Source organism: Nyctibius grandis, chromosome 2 (genome assembly GCF_013368605.1).
Source record: "Nyctibius grandis isolate bNycGra1 chromosome 2, bNycGra1.pri, whole genome shotgun sequence".
Taxonomy (NCBI): domain Eukaryota; kingdom Metazoa; phylum Chordata; class Aves; order Nyctibiiformes; family Nyctibiidae; genus Nyctibius; species Nyctibius grandis.
In genome coordinates, this window is record NC_090659.1 from 103,946,494 (window position 1) to 103,963,683 (window position 17,190).

General features: G+C 41.9%; 1 protein-coding gene across 2 annotated transcripts in view; it reads left to right on the forward strand.

Annotated features, from left to right (window-relative positions):
- LNX2 (ligand of numb-protein X 2) overlaps positions 1–17,190 on the forward strand; it is a 66,450-nt gene that overhangs the window by 32,443 nt on the left and 16,817 nt on the right. For both annotated transcript variants that reach the window (XM_068423697.1, XM_068423707.1), the window contains exons 2-3: positions 7,592–8,113; positions 16,168–16,406. In XM_068423697.1, the coding sequence (XP_068279798.1) occupies positions 7,713–8,113; positions 16,168–16,406 (640 nt within the window). In that variant the 5' untranslated portion in view covers positions 7,592–7,712. The remainder of the gene's footprint in view (positions 1–7,591; positions 8,114–16,167; positions 16,407–17,190) is intronic.

A 17,190-nucleotide genomic window follows, 5' to 3' on the forward strand; every position in this document is an offset into this window, starting at 1 on the left:
AGAGTGACCCAGCCATCTGAACCTGGGTGGCTCTTGTTTAGCTTGGCTTGTGCGTTTTACCTCTTCCATTTTCAGCGCTCCTCTTCTTCAGTAGGAACATGCAAAGTTTAATCTGTAGATGTGTCTTCATTAAAGATTCATACTCTTGTCTCCTTTTCTTCAGTTCTGAGGTGATTTTTCAGATGTAGCTCTGTATTTGCTATAAAGAATGGATATTTCGGGGCAGAGAGCTCCGTAGGGTCACAGTCCTCATCTTCCATGCCTCATTTGAGACTGATTTGACTAAAGTAATGCTATTTTAATCTTCTGGTCCCAAAATAGAAGCCATTCCATCTGTGCTGTGGAAAACGGCTGCAGGATGATCTTCATGTATTTGAGCAAAACCTTCTGGCCACTTGTTTTATCTCCAGACACCGCATCCTTCTCTTTCCTCCTGTCATCCTCTGGTGTCGAGCATCTCTGGGTTTGAGGTGCCAGTTCTGGGAGGCGGGCATCATCCATCTTGACTCTCCTAAGGTTGGATGCTCTTGTGCTTCCCCTTGGTTTCCCCTTTCTTTACATCTTTTCCTTCCCCGGTGACATCATTGCTGGGACCCCCCCAAGCTCCGCAGGCAGCCACGGGGCAGAGACGACGGCGCAGGCATCCCTCCTGCCGGCTCCCCTGCCTGGCAGCACGTGTCTTACGCACGCCGCTGTACAGCGGGTGCCCTTAACGGTGCGGCAGTAATTAAAGCCTGTAGCCCCCCGTTGCCACGGAAACGCAGCGCTCCACAAATACTGAACACAACTTGCTGTCCTGTTAATTTTCCCAAACGCTCCTTATTCGCCAGATTTAAGCAGGGTTTCATTTCGCAACCTGGAAAAATGCCATATTCCAGAATTACCCAGCAAGGGGAGTGTGTGTGCACGTCTTTTTTTGGGATGTTGCATGTAAAAACCTGCACTTCTGAGGTGGGGAAGGAGAAGCATCACCTGCGACCCACTGCCTTTGCAGCGATGATGCCATGTCAACATCTGGTATAGGGCTGACACTTTCACTGTGTGGGCATTGCTTTGATGGAGCAAAAAGACAAGCACAGAGGCAAAGAAGTAATCAGTGGAGAGACAGCTTTACTGCAAGCCCAGCCTTGCCTGGTTGTGGTTCAGTGGAACAAAGTCACCATTCAGGCACAATTCTGCTGAACGACTTAAAAAAACATGGAAAAGGTTGCTCATTGGTACAAAAAATAGGTGTACTGGATAATTGGCATGCGATGACAGTGTGGCTGCAGCATTAGCAGAAATCTGTCCCAGCCTAACTGCTGTGCTCTGCCCATCTTTCGTAGGTTTTTTCCTGACTTTGAGCTGCCAGATGCCATCTTTTGACAACACTTTCAGTTCTTTGCATTGTCAAAAGAGGAAGATCTAACAGGATTGCTTTCTCATAAACTTGGTCTAGAATCGAAGTGGGATTTGGTGTTTGAAGACAGTGCAGCCCTCAAATATCAGTATAATTAGCATGGATATTGTAGAGTCAATACAAGTTGCTAGTTCTGCTTCACTTGTTTGCTGTATGGCTTTAATATTAAAGCAGAGATTGTATCTAATGAGCCAGGTGACGCTTATTGGAAGATGTGGAATAATACTTTTCCCCTCTAGTGCTGTGTGCCAGCTATTTATTCTCATCATGTTTTTTATTACAGTTTCTGCTATCTTTATTCTTCCACTCAAGCTAGAGTCTGCTTTGAAAACAGTTATGAATCATCAGCCTGATGCTGTAATTCCTGTGAAGGATACTGGACTGGGAACTAAAATAATTTTTAATTGGTTATGATGTGGTTTTGAGCAATGTAACCACTGTCTAGTTTCCCTCTCCTGGGGCTTGTGTTGATCCACGCCTGGCTGCTAAGAGATCCTGTTCACAGCCCTGGCGTTTGAACAAGGCGGGGGAATTTGAGTACCCTGAGATCCTTCCTAGCTAGCTTGGGCACTCAGGTCATGGAGAACAGACTTCAGAAATCCTGTGACATTTTAAAATTAAGCCAGCCTTTCCTGAAATCCAGGGTGATGACCATACTGTTGTTCAAGAGCTATTGATCGATATATGTTACGTGTTGCCTTGCAAGTACAAATCTGACTGACCAGCAAAGGACTGCCTGAGTTCAGGGTCATATGAAACCTTCACCATAGCTGTTATAACTACTTTCCATTATCCTCCTCTTCCCCACTGCAGAGGGATAAGAAAGGGATATGCTGAGGCATCCCTGTGCTGCCAGCAGGCAGCAAAATTTTGAGCCCTCTGGGATGAGAAGCAGCAGCCAGCACCTGGTGGCATTGAATCGAGAGGAAATAAAGGTGGACATTTTCTCACCTGCAGTTGGTTTAAGCTACACAGTATAAATTAAACATTGATTCAGTGGTTAGATACATCTCAGGAGATGTCCATTCTGGTGTAGAGGGTTGTTAGCCACAGAACTGAGAGATCTGCATCCCAGCTGTTTTGGGGTACAGGGACACTGGAGTCCAGCAAAGGAACAAGGGTGTCATTCATCACAGGGTGTTCTTTTGACCTGTGCTTTTGGTTGAGGAAATTGCGTGGGGTAGTAAACAAAATAGAAAATTGTGGTATATATAGTTCTCTTTAATATCTTTATCAATGATCTGGATGAGGGTATCAAGCGCACCCTCAGTAAATTCGCAGACGACACCAAGTTGGGCAGGAGTGTTGATCTGCTTGAGGGTAGGAAGGCTCTGCAGAGGGATCTGGACAGGTTAGATAGGTGGGTCGAGGCCACTGTATGAGGTTCAAGAAGGCCAAGTGTCAGGTCCTGCACTTGGGTCACAACAACCCCATGCACCGCTACAGGCTTGGGGAAGAGTGGCTGGAAAGCTGCCTGGTGGAAAAGGACCTGGGGGGGTTGGTCAATAGCTGTCTCAATATCAGCCAGCAGTGTGCCCAGGTGGCCAAGAAGGCAAACAGCATCCTGGCTTATATCAGAAATAGTGTGGCCAGCAGGACTAGGGAAGTGATCGTCCCTCTGTACTCAGCACTGGTGAGGCCACACCTCGAATACTGTGTTCAGTTCTAGGCCCTTCACTACAAGAAAGACATTGAGGTGCTGGAGCAAGTCCGAAGAAGGGCAATGAAGCTGGTGAAGGGTCTAGAGCACAAGTCTTATGAGGAGCAGCTTAGGGAACTGGGGCTGTTTAGCCTGGAGAAAAGGAGGTTGAGGGGAGACCTTATCAGTCTCTACAAGTACCTGAAAGGAGGTTGTAGTGAGGCAGGTGTTGGTCTCTTCTCCCAAGTAACAAGTGATAGGACGAGAGGAAATGGCCTTGGGGAGGTTTAGATTGGATATTAGGAAAAATTTCTTCATGGAAAGGTTTGTCAAGCATTGGAACAGGCTGCCCAGGGAAGTGGTGGAGTCACCGTCCCTGGAGGTATTTAAAAGACCTGTAGATGTGGTGCTTAGGGACATGGTTTAGTGGTGGACTTGGCAGTGCTAGGATAATGGTTGGACTTGGTGATCTTAAGGTGTTTTTCCAACCAAACCAATTCTATGATTCTATGGTTAAAGATAATTTTTACAAGGATTAGTTGGTAAGGTGGGTATTTTCCTTAGTTGTTTGTTTCTGGAGTATAGTCAGATTTTTGTGTAAAATTTTGAACAGTCAGTTAATGGGCTCTAAATCTCCAGGATTTTAATGAGGGAGTTTAGAATTAGATCACTTAAATGTCTAAGAGCATTCGTAAGATATATATTTCTATCAACTTCAAACTGAAACTAGTGTTAATTATTTGTGACTTATGTGAAAAAAGACAACCATAGTAAAAGGGCTAAGTTACTGCTACAATTCCGGTTTGCTTGTGTTTGGTTGTTTGTTTTTTTTTTTTGTAGTGCCTATTCAGACAGAAGGAATAAACATCGTGAAATCTGATGTAGGTATGAAGCCTGACATCTTATGCTTTTTTAAAAGCATGTCAAGCTTCTGCAAAGAATGTTAGTTGAATCAATAAGTCAGAACTAGAGGAGGCCTAAGGATAAGGCTGTCTTTTTCAGTCTAAAATCGCTCTCATGCACACTCTACTTAAAAAAAATAAAATAAAAAATTGCACAGTTGGATGTCTAGTCTTGCCCAGTTCCCAAGTGGATTGTGATTTAAAACTGAAAGCAGGGCACCACCTGCACTGTTCTGCTGTCGTAATGAAGTCCCGTGAGAATTATTTCCTAGGGAATTATATGATTTGAATAACAGGCCTGTCTGGCTCTTTCACCCTCTTTATATTTTTTATAATTCAGACTATTTTTCCTGTTTGCAGCTTCCCTGGGCTGATACTCTCCTGTGGAGCTGGTGATCTGCAGTGATAAGGGATACAGCAAATAATATAAGGGATGCATAAAGAGGGTTGAAGTAGGGCATTATAAATGACAGTGCTCTGGTGGTGTGGATTTCAGGGATATAGCGCTTTACATCAGTGACATTTAGGCCCTGCCTGCCATCCCAATTGTTGCTTGGCCCACAAATGTTGTGTTTGTGGGCTTTGTAAATCAGTTGGTATTTTGCACTGGGAACAGCCTGTAAAAAGTCTTGCAATTGGTAATTAGACAGCTGTGGTGTATAATCAATACAAATCCTGGTGACTGATTCCTCAGTTATGGAACAGACTTGCCCCAAACGCAGCACAGCAGTGAAGGAGGCAGGCAGCAGCACGAAAGTGAAGAAATCTTGATGGTTTTTTTTGGGGGGGGGTTGGGGTTGGGTTTTTTTTGGTGGTGGTAGGGGGGTTTGGTGATTTTTTTTTTTTTTTTTTTTTTTAATCTTCATGTTGTAATCCACTATGTATTTCTCCCACAGCTCTGCCAGCAGAGAGGTGGTGGAAGGGTAGTCAATGTCAGCAGCAGAAGAGGTGGTGGGGTTAGTTTATATGGTATTTATTGATGGTTTAAGCTGACAGGGCACTGGCAGTACTGAGAAGTGGCTAAAGGCAATGTCAGCAGCCTGCAGAAACAGCCTGCCCCTGGCCTGAAGTGGCACCTCCGCAGCAAAGCACAGCCAAGGGCACTGGGATGGGGCAGTGGTAGGAACACGTCTGTCTGCTCACTTCCTTCAGGCGTGGGCAACAGAGAGTGACTGCCTGTGTTTCACTGAGGATAAACTCTTGTGATTTCAGTAAATAGAGCTTGTCTCTGGATATACTTTTCCTAAGAAAGAAGGCTTGTCATGATAATTTAAAACATGACAGTAAAAGTCTAATCTCAACTTTTCTTATTTTACTTTTTGTTCAAAATTTATAGTAAGCTATTTTAAAAAGCTTTTAACACACAAAAAGAGTTTAATTACAGCCTTCCAAAAGAGAGATGCAGGTACCTTTGACCATAGCAAGGATATGGTCAAAGTATCTCACGGGTATACTTACTGTATGACACTGCCTGGTGCTCTGTAGCAGACTGCCACGTGAGTCACGTAGACTTCAAAGAACAGCAATGCTAGAAGCCTTCAAGAAGGCGAATCCAGGATGCTCGCTGTCAGAGGTCCATAACTGGAGCTCCATAACTGCAGTATGCAGAGTGGTCCTGCGTGTTTCCGTAGCCTTGCTGGTATAGGACTTACTCCTTTCGTGGGACCTGGGTTATTTGGAGAAGGAGGAAGAGTCTTGGTCGTAGTCAATAGTAGGAGTGGGTCTAGCATTTGGGCAACACATTCTTAAAATGGCTTTCTCTGCCTGTTCTGCATGTCCCTTTCCTCTGCCCTGCCTGTTGGTGCTACCGGTACCCCAAAGTACAATATGACATGCGCCGTGTGTTCCTTTCCTGGTGCCCTAAGTGGCAAAATAATTTAGTAAAGTCACAAATCAATGCAGTGTTTTTCTAGAACACTTATCTGGTTTATTTTGTGTTACATAAAGGACAGCCCTGAGACGGGTCTTATCCCTTCTGCGTTAATCCAGTAGCATGAATGCAGAGCGAGAGCGCTGCGGGTTGAGCATGAGGGCCCCGTGCGCGGCTCTCCTTATCTGCTCTCCAATCTTCGAACTCTTACATAAGATGTTTAAGGCTGTTTTTTGAGTAACCTCTTTTGAGGTCTCATTTTGCATTCTTAGTCTCCAGTAACAAAGAACTGCTACGCTCTTCCCTCGTGAAATCCTTTCCAGAAGGTGCACATTATCTACTACGAGACAGGGCAATGATGAGCATCAATTTCCATGGCAGAATAGAAATTACTATTTAATCCTTTTTGCGTCAAAGGATATAATAATCCTTGTAAAATGTGCTCTAAGTCTTCTGTTTGGCTGTGTGAGGTTAAGGGACAAAAACCAGAACAGGAATTCTCTTAAAAAGTAAGACATGGTGAAATGCATGTGTTCCACATGAATTTCAGAATATACTTATGATGACATTTCAGCAGCTAAAAATGAAGATGATGGGCTGGTACCTAGACTAGCAGTTTACATTTCTCCTTACGCTTGCTACTACTCTGCTAGAATACAGTAAGTGTCTGTCATGAGTGTTGCTTGCTGAACTGCAGTAAAGAATTTAGGCACAAAGTAAACATTGCTCAAATGTGATTCCCCTCCCCCCACACTGATGAGAACATTTGCCAAAACTAACGAATTAGGAGGTCTCTTAAGAATTTGAGAAAATTTGTTTTCTTTTCTGAATCATCCTGTTATGAGTGTCAAGCAATGTGATTTTGTAAGGGAGAGAAGGGTAAATAAGTTTGGGGATGGGGGTAAGGATTTAGTGTTTGAAAGTGCAGACTGATGGCCACACAGTTTCCTGACCAGGTAGCTGTTTTAAGAGGGGTAAAGTTTAATAACTTATGAAGTCTAGAAGATAAATCCTACAGTGACAGACCTACAGTCCTTTGACTGACATGATTATCGTCACATTGAGTATGCTATAATTTTGTTAAATAAAAACCAAAACAGGTTAGTTGTTTGGAACTGATAGCTCCATATGATTAGTTCATTCCATATTTTTATTACTGGTGTCTGTACAAAATCAAATGTAGATTATTTGGTAGAATCAGTCCGTCTTACTGTGTAGCAACCCACAGAGAAAACCTGAAGGTGAGCGGTGACATATATGCAATATTACTAATGGAAAGAACAGGGTAAGCAGTTTGTTGCTGTTTTTAATGCAAAGTATTTAGACCTTTAATGTGTAATATTCTACATTAATAGTCAAAATCAAAAAAAGAGTAGAACCAGATTAAAATCATAATCTCATATTAAAGAACACATTTAATTACTTGGTCACATAACCATTATTCTACAATAGGGTATTTTTTGCTAGATGCTAATTGCACGCTTCTAGTGTGACATTGAATAACGCGGTGTCCTTGCTGTCACAAACTGGTCATCTTGCAGGTGAAAACTGTGCAGTGCAGCAGCTGTTATGAAGCCGTAAAACGTTTATGTTGTAAAAGGAATCGTACTTACAGATTTTTTTTTTTGTTGCTCTCTTCTATGACAGATTTACAGAAAACAGAAGTACTCTCTTAATGTATCTAGCTGTTGTGTTTTGGTAAACCCAGAAGTCAAAAGTTCTGCCAAGAACTGTCATAATTCATGCAAAATTAATAATTTTTATTTCTTTATTTGTGGCAGAAAATGACACTTGCCTGAAGAGTGTAAGTCACCTTGGAAGAAGTTGCTTCCATTTGAGCTTTACGTGAGTGACCCCATCCTATGAGGAGGAGGAGGATCCATCAGCCGCCTTAGCTGTACAATGGGGACTACAGGTGACGACATGGCTTCAGTGGAGCAGAATGCCTCCTTGAACCCTCTGTGCTTTGAGTGCGGCCAGCAGCACTGGACAAGGGAGAACCACCTCTACAACTACCAGAATGAAGTGGATGATGACTTGGTCTGCCACATTTGCCTTCAGCCCTTGTTGCAGCCATTGGACACTCCTTGTGGACACACTTTCTGCTACAAGTGCCTAAGGAACTTTCTGCAGGAGAAGGATTTCTGCCCGCTGGATCGAAAAAGACTCCATTTTAAACTCTGCAAAAAATCCAGCATTCTTGTTCATAAACTGTTAGACAAGCTATTTGTTTTGTGCCCCTTCTCTTCCGTGTGTCAGGAAGTCATGCAGCGATGTGACCTGGCAGCACATCTCAAAAACAGGTGAGCGGTGCAGATGCTTGCGTTGCATGTTCCTCACATGCTTGGTAGGCCAGTTTGTGTACCAGCAGAAACTGGAGACAGGAGGAGGGAGAGGGGTGGTGGTGGTTTTTAAATTTGCAGTAGAACACCATGGGGAATGATCAGTGTGTAACTGTGCGCAGCTGGAGCACTGGATCCTGTTTTGGACATCGCACTTCTGGAATAGTTAGTCATGGGGAGAACAACATGATTCATTAGAGGTCTTGATAACATGATTTAGCAGAAAAAGTTAAAGAAAATGGGGGGTGTTTATGGTAGGGGAAAAAAAGATTGAGGTAAAATAAGAGATGTACAAACCACATCTGCGAAGAGGAAGGAAATAGTGCAGTAAGAACAAAGGAGATGTAGTTCAAATTTTAGGGAAAAAAAGCTTTAGAACAGTCCGGCACTGGCATAGAGTGTATTCCCCACTTTCTGAAGTGTTTATGAACATGTTAAACCAGCCTTTATCAGGAACAGTTATGGCAGAATTGATTGTGCTTCGAGGTAGGCAGAGGGTATCTCTCGCGACTCCTACAAGACCTATTTTTCCCTGTTTTTTAAAAAAAATCTGTTTACTGAACAAGTCGATGGTATGTTATGTGAGTGTGCTCTAGTTTGTTTCTAGGATTTTTTTGTTTGTTTGTTTTATTTGCTTATAGAACTCTTCCAAGATCCTGTTAATTTGGTAGAAACTTGTCCCTTTATACCAGTGGAAAGTTTTGGTGCAGCTATAGTGAATGGTTCTGTGTCAGAGAGATATGGTCCTAAACATTTAGGTGTATGGAATGTATTTTGATTTATTAATAATTTTATACTTATTCTGCTTTATGCCATCCTACTCTAAATATTTTAAATATTGAAAGGAGGCCATGATAGAAAGTGGGAAATAAGATTATCAAATTCATATAGAATGATACTTCATACTGGGCAGACTAGTGCACTTTGTTCTGCCAGCCAAGGATTTGCCTCTGTACTGTGTGCGCGGTACCCTGCTACATGAAGATGTTTCATTCGTCTGTGTAAAGCAATGCCATTTTTTTAATGGAAAAATGTTAAACTTATTTTGAGGGGTACATTTGACTTCTTTTGTTTCCTCTATAGGTTGGAGAATATTTTCAGTAAATAAACAGATAGGGTTGTTTTAATCATTAGCTATTTCATTACATGAATTAAGAACAAAAGCTTGGACATACCATTTATTTTAAAGCTAAAATATGGTGGAATTAATGAGTCAGGGCTAAAAAAATCTTATGCATATCTATACCAGCTAACTTTAAACTGTTTAGAGATTTAAGAAATTATATGAGGAGTATAGTGAAGAATTACATAGAAAAGGAAATTACGTATTCAAAAGAAGTGCATCTGACTTCAAAGGATCCAGTTCGGGTGAATTGCATCTGCTACCAGAAAATATTCCCTGTATACAACTCAGTGCTATCTGAAAAGCTATGTTCGTTTTGCAGAGAGAGGTTTCAGAAAAGTATGTAACTGTCCCTGCAAAAAAGCATCAAACCCAGAAGAATAAGCACTGCGCATATCCATTGTACGTAGACAAAAGGCTCTAGGGAAATACAATTCAATATGTGAGTGTTTTTGTCAGCAACGTTTGTAAAAACAAGCATATTGACTGGCCACTCTGTGTGAAAATGGATGGTATGAGTCCTGACTTTTCTGGTTTCCTCGGTCACCAGCTGAGATGAGATCCTTTCATTTCCATGGTTTCATCATGGGCTTTGTTCTTACCTGCTTTGCTTTCTTTCAAGTTGATACTCTTTTTTTTTTTTTTCCCTTTATTTTTTAAAGCAGCCTGCATAAACTTCAGCAGTTGCCCATTTCATGAGGGTATTTCATGGTTTGGTAGTTTTATCTGTGCCAGCTCTTTGGGCAAAGAGCCCTCCCCTTTGGGACTGAAAACCCTGGGCCCAGAGGGAGGGACAGTGGTGGCTGCAGTGGGACGGGGAGAGGTTTCCTTTGCTGTCACGCTGCCCAAAAGGAGGGCGATATTAGCTATGTGCCTCCTCTGCCTGCCCTCGGTCTGCTCCAGCGACACTGGTGGCCACCCAGATGGGAAGGTTTATTTGAAAGGTTCATGGATCTACCACATGAACTTCTTTCCACGTCATGGTCTTTGTCCAGTTGGAGACTCATGGAGATCATCTATGGGTGAAGGCTGACCTTGCGGAGGAGATTGCTTGGGAGTCAGGCAGTGTGTGGGGGGTGTGCAGGCAAGTGATCTGCAGAGAGAGGGAAGAGGGCAGTGACCACCTGCCTTGGAAACAGCTGGTTCACATGTGTATTTTCAGTGTACCCTCTTCCTCCTTCCCCACATCCTGAAGGCTTCCAGGACTCAGAGCCTGGGTCCTCAAAGCCAGGACCTTCAGCATGCAGGACATGCAGCAGCCCTACAGACTGTGGTGGGCCTAGAGGTGCCTGGGTTTTGCTGGTTGTTATACCCATAGCATGAATGTGCACATGTGGTGTCCATGTCAGGGAGGTACGGGGACTAACAAGGAGCCTTTCTCTCTTGCCTTTTTCCCTTTTTTATTTCTCCGCACGGTTTCCATGTTAGCTTAGGCTCTTGCTTGTTTCCTCCAGGCAAGTAATTTCTGATCTATATGATGACTTGGGTGTGGTGAGGCTGCTAACTGTTCAATTTATAATCCTTATACTAAATTGATTTGATTTTAATAAAAGGCAAAATGTTAGCAAGATTCCTACTACCTATTTGGTTCATCTTCTGATTTCCCACTGTCATTTCCCTCACCTTTTCAGTCCGTTTTCCTTGGTTGGCATCCCTTTGAGTGATATTAGGGCTGGTTACAACAGAGCCATGTAATTTATTTGTACATGGAACACTATGTATGCTCACTTCAGGTACATATGAAATATCCATTTACTTAATGCACAAGGTTATTATGAAATCCAAGTGAGCTGAGTCACTAGCTTTTCCTGTTCGTTGGCTGGAAAAAAGCTTTCCATTGCAGAAGGGTGCTCATCTTCAATTCCTCCTGTTGTCTTGGGATGCCGATACGCATTTTGAGTATATGGTGATTTACAGTTTTCAATTAAGTTTATTTGCAAACATCTGAACACCTGTAAATTATCATTGCTGACATAAACGATGGCAGCAACTGCGTAGTTTGAGTTTGATTTTATAAGGATTAGTGAATCCAATAAAATTCTACTAATGTAGGAAAGAAATATAAAATTCATTATTATTATATTTTTCAGCATAGATTAATATAAACCAGTCTCAGCAGGCCCTTACATGAGCTAGTTTGTATTTCTAAGAAATGCCAGTGGTTGGTTAGTTTTCACTGTCTAAAAACATTCACACTGCGGTTTTCCAGTGTTGCTATAACTGGCTCCATTTGAGCATAAAAGCTGGAAAAAAATGCCACCATATCCACCAGGCACCTTGGAGTGCAAGGTTACTTCAGGCTGCTCCAGCAAGGCGATGAGAGGCAGGAGATACAAACTTGATTATTTCGTGGTGACTAATTGCACTCTGTGATACCTCGTTGCATAAAGAAAATATTATCGATTTATCAGTCTTGCAGTTTCATCACGTTCACTTGGGAATTGTGGTTTTCAAAGTTAAAGACAATGCACACAATCTGATTTAAAGGAAAAAAATATATGAGTAGGCTGAGTTGTACTTTTTTTCCCAGTATAGAAAATTGTTCGTGTTTATTAAAGTAGGTGCCAATTCCACTTCTAAATATTAAAGGTAATTTATTAGAAGGAAATCCAACAAAAAATTATTGAGCTTTTCTGTGTATGATCTTAATTCAGTTAATTCTTATGGATTATTCAGACCCGAAGAAACTCCATTGTACGAAAACATACTCTGAAATTCATACAACTTTTTAATAAGAGGGTTAGGTATTGTATTCCGATATTGCTTTTGAGCTGGGCTTCAGTTTTCCCTTCCTGTATTCAACCATGGTAGTTTAAGTTATTTTGGATGGAGACATTTTTCCAAATGTTTTAACCTTAAGGCCAACACTCAAGCCAATTTTATGTCAAGTTAAGTTTGAACTTTATATAGGATTGTATTTTCTGGAATTGAAGAAATTATTGTATGTCAGTCAGCATGCTTAACATATGGATTTAGATTTTTACAAGATCCATGGGAAAATTAGTTGTATAAATACAGAATTTTATTATTCAAAATCTTGGCAATCCCAGTTGCTTTGGTGTTTATGATGGTGCTGCTGAGTCCTGTTCTTCCCACCCGGCCCCATGTTAGCTGCAAGCACTGTCCTTACCCTGCTCTTTGTAGCACCAGAAGTGAAGAGAATCTGTAAGATTTAACCCTCTTTGGGCAGGTTTTTTCTTACACCTGAGTAGTGGATAGGCAACAGATTCAGAGTTTCTGCATGCCATGCGGACTCTTTCCATTGCTGGAAAGGTGAAGGATCTTTCTGTGGTGGTTCTTTGCTTCAAAGCCACCTGGCTCCTTGTAGGCTCCTCAGATCACTGGATGTGAAAGAGAAATGTGCAACAAACCCACTTTTTTTTTTCCTGAGTCTTCTCCCAAATCTAGATGACTCCTAGTGCCTCCTTTTTTTTTTTTTTTTCTGTTGGGCTGGCAAAAGAATAACCAAGACCCAAACACTTAACTTTCCAAAGCAGCACCATGTTTCACTCTGAGTTGCAGCTGTAAATCTTACCAGAATTACTACTTAAGGTCACTTTGCTGGTAAAGTTTTATGAGCAATAGCAAAGGCATTTGGGTTGCTTCTCTGCAGTCTTTGCTTAAATTCAACTCCTGCTTGGAAAACTATTTAGTGCAACTGGTTTGAGGCTATTCGGTGTGTTTGCTTTTATCGAACCTCTAGACTGGGCAGAAGGTGATGACTTAAGTTACAATGAAATCTTTCTTTTCCATAGTCAGTGAGCAAATGTGTTTTTTGAGCCCCTACTGTTATTCCACGAAATACACTGTAAACTACATCTTAATTTTGTATGAAAGCTCTGTTTATCTGCAGAGAGGGATTGCTGCTAGTGTTCCAAGAAGTCAGCTTTTAAACGAGAAACTCAGCAGACTTGGCTGTAAAAAAAAAAAAAAAAAAAAAAAAAAAAAACACCCAACAAAAAAAACCAAAACTTTTCTTCTCTGATATGGATTAGGAGAAGTTGAAGGTAAAAGCTGCACTTTGTCATCATCCAGAAAAGCTGGTGCTGAAGGAAGGAGAGGAGGGAGTCGATGAATAGAAGCAGAAGCTTGTTTTACATCCCAAGAACAACTGCCCTTTGAATTTCCTGATAAATAACATTGCTCAGTTGCTTTAGCTGTTTGTTTCAGTATCTCTACTCTTGGGCATCTTGATTCATGAAAGAAATTAAATAATTTCTGGAAATTCTAAAAAACATGCCTGCCTTTCTTCTTGCTTCTAGCCAAGATATTCTGACTTTGTATGTATGTATGAAATGCCGTTCCTGTAAGATGCATTTCAGTCTCATTTCAACCCTTATTTATGCAATTTCTTGTACGAGAATGGATTCCTGTACGTGTAAAAACATTCTTCAATGCTCGTTTTGATCCCAAGATGCCCATCTGAGTACATAACTTGTTGCAAGATTTAGTCCAAAACACTCTTTATCCCAGATATTTGGCAAAAACAGTATTAGTGAAGGTATGCACCTTTAGAGATTTATTGGTGCTTGTTAACTGTTAAAACTGCTATATGGGTTTGCTGTTTGTGATTAATACATTCCTACTGCCAATAAAAATCTTTTTGTGTTGCAAGTGGAAATGAAAAATCTCCTTACAGATGTGCTCAAATACCGATACTGGGCTTTGCTGCTTGGTAGGTGGCATATCGTGTTTAAAGACCTTGCAATTGGCATCCCATGAATTAATGTCTCCACCAGACAGCTACTTTCCTGGCAATGCAGTTCCACTATACCAGGCTGAAAGTCATAGTCTGATACAGTTATGGTTAATTTGGGGGAGAATCTGAGGTTTTTTTCCTTCTTTGCCTTGTAGAGTGCTGCAAAAAAGGGATTCCACAGAGCTGAGTAGGCGTGCTTAGGAGGCTGTTTATGTTTCTTCATATTAGCCTTTGAAATGATAATTGAATGTCATTGGCAAAAATAAACCTCAAATCTATTTATATTTTGCATGATGACTTTCATCACCTGCCAGGTAATGATGGGGGAATGTGCTCTGTGAAGGAGGGTGGAGGAGGACCTGGCTGTGGTTGGGAAGACTTTGACAGAAATAGGACACTTCCAGGGATGATTTTTGTTCCATCCTGGTTTGATACATTTTTAAAAATAATAAATTTCCAAGGGGTGCTATGCCATCTACACCAAGTCCTTTGGGATCCACAGGCCTTGTGAACTGGCTGAATAAGAGTCAACAGCACAGTATTTTGGTAGAATATACCTAAGGAAGTATCAGGTTCACAGAAGTAGTCCAGTAAGGCTGGACTCTGTGGCACAAGCTTGGTGGGGTTGAAGCATTGTCCTCTGACGGTGACAGTTTTTGAGCTATTCATTCACCTCTTTGGTGAAAATCGCCTCTCCTATAGTAGAGCAGTTCAGGGACAGCAAGGGCATGCAGCTTGGGGTGGCTTTGTCCTAAGCTCTTGTAGATCAGTGTGGGGCAGCACATCTGGCAGAGGTCCCGGCAGACAAGAGGTTTCCTCTGCAAGAGCATTTACCCCTTGTCGTGTTGCTGCGGAAGTGAGTGATGTTGGAGATTCATCCTTTTTATTTTTCTCCTATTGGCAGTACTAAGATTTGCAGGAGTGTGAGGCTAACCCATCGAGTCCCTCGTGGCAAAACAGTCTAACCATGTAATTATCAAATCCCCTTCACAGAATGTCAGAACAGAGCTGTGATTCTGAAAACATTCTGGTTTAACAAGTTAGGACATCGTTAGACTTCTGCTCTCTCTTACTCTGTTAACAACGTTTCTGCTCCTGTTGCGAAAATAAAGCATTTTTTCTTTTGTTATAACAAACTGTCAAGTTCCCAAACAGGGAGTCCTTTGAAGAACACGGTTCCTTTTTTTCTGACACTGCTACAGTACAAGCATCTTTAGGTGGTCAGCAGCTGCAGGAACTTTAAGAAGGACATCAAACACTGTAAGAAGGGAAATATCAGACGCTGGCAAAACTGTCACACAGGCAGATGTAAGATTGATGTCTGCATCCAATTGTCTACACATAAATGTAAGACCATCCAATAAATGAAGGCTTTCCATGAATTTGCAACATTGCAGCCCTTCTTTGCAATAAACTATTGTAGGATTTTAAACATAAGCAAAAAAATCATTGCATTAAGAATAATGGGAACTCACAAAAATGAATTTACAGTGAAAAGCACAAAATGCTGATGGAGCACAGTTACATGAGGGAAAGCAAAAAATTGCACTTCTTGTGTGAAGTCAAGAATTAAAAAGGGAGACAGGAGGAGGATGAAACACCATCCACTGATTCAAGAGGAGATGATGAGCAGAGCTGTTACTTTTGCTAAACTTTCATACAAACTTCTAGACAGGACTAATTTTTTTTCACTATTTTGACACTTAGATTGCAATATAGCTAAAAAGTTCATCTCTCTCTTTCCTCCTGCAAATGACCTCAGGAAAATGTGATGCTTCCTTCTCTCTCAGCGTACTAAGGTGTATGGAGATTGCTTCAGTGGGTCTTCAGATGTGTCTTTGAACGGGGCTTCTCTTATGTGGAGTTTTATGCCAGTCCTGTTTAATCTTTTCAGCAAGGTTATCTTCCAGAAACTGGAATGTACATAACAGAGTAAGTCCACATTACACAGCACATTTAGTTCATGGCCAAGAAACTATGTAGTAGGAGTCTTGTGAAGAAGGCAGTATTGTTCTGGGGTTCTGTCGCCTAAAATGTATTTTGGCCTTAAAATCCAGCATCCGTATATTTTTTTAGATTAGTTTAAAGCTGTGGCTTTGAAGAAGGCTGATTTTGTTTAATGGAGTACTCAGGCATTTTGTGCTACAAACATTGCTGCAGGCTTGAAGCATGGTATAAATGTTTTCTTTGCAGGTGTCCTGGGGCTTCTCATCGAAGGGCAGCCCTGGAGAGAAGGAAAACAAGCAAGTTGCAAGCAGAAGCGGAGGGTGAGAGTGGTCCTGGTGGGACGGAGCAGCCTAGCAGTTTATCTCCAGACGCAGATCAGGGAATAGTGTCAGCCGAGCAGAGCTTCACCTCGCCCACCCTTCCCACATGGACAGACGAGCCCAGCATCGACAATCCGCCTTTTGAAGAGAACACAGTAGCAGACAGTATGTCATCACTTGTATTCTCAAGTCTTTTTTATCAGATGTGGAAACACTTGTGGTGTCAGAGCTTGCCTCTTGACAACTGTGAATGCGCATCTTCATCTCCTAGTTTTTCTCTTGCAATTCCTGGAGAAATATTAGTGGATTTCTGCTGCGTGCAAGTATACAACTGGGATAAGGTCACAGTTAGGAAGGAAAGAAATATCTTTGAGTGTATGCTAGATATCATGGTGTTGTATCATTTATCATATCATGGTGTAATGGTTCGTGTTAATCTACTAGTGGCGCTGGCCTCGCAGTGAGATGGAAGTAGCATATCTTCTGTAAAATTACAAAAGTTGTTTTCTAAGATGAGATTTCTTTTCCCCTTTTCCCCCTCCCCCCCCTTCCCGGATCAGCAGCCTTCCCACCCACGGTGTACTGTCCTGCTCGAACGAAAAGGCAGCTGAGTGGCTCCTGCATCCATCTGCACCGAACGAGCAGTAACGTCTCTAGCATCTGGGATTTTAGAGAGGAAGTGCTGAGCCTTACCACAGAGGAAGGTGGTCCTGTCCCCTTCCTTCTCCTCTGTATTTGCCATCCTTTAGCATCCCCCTTTTTCCTCTTCAGTTGTCTCTATGTTTGCTTCAGAAATGGGCTCCTTCTCTTGACCCAGTAACTCAATAGCAGCTCCTAGTGCAGTTGTGAGACCAGCTAACGAAGAGGCATGACCGAGTCATGGGCCGTGGGGGAACCCCTAAAACAGATTTTTATCATCATCACCAAATGTGAATACACAAGCGACCCA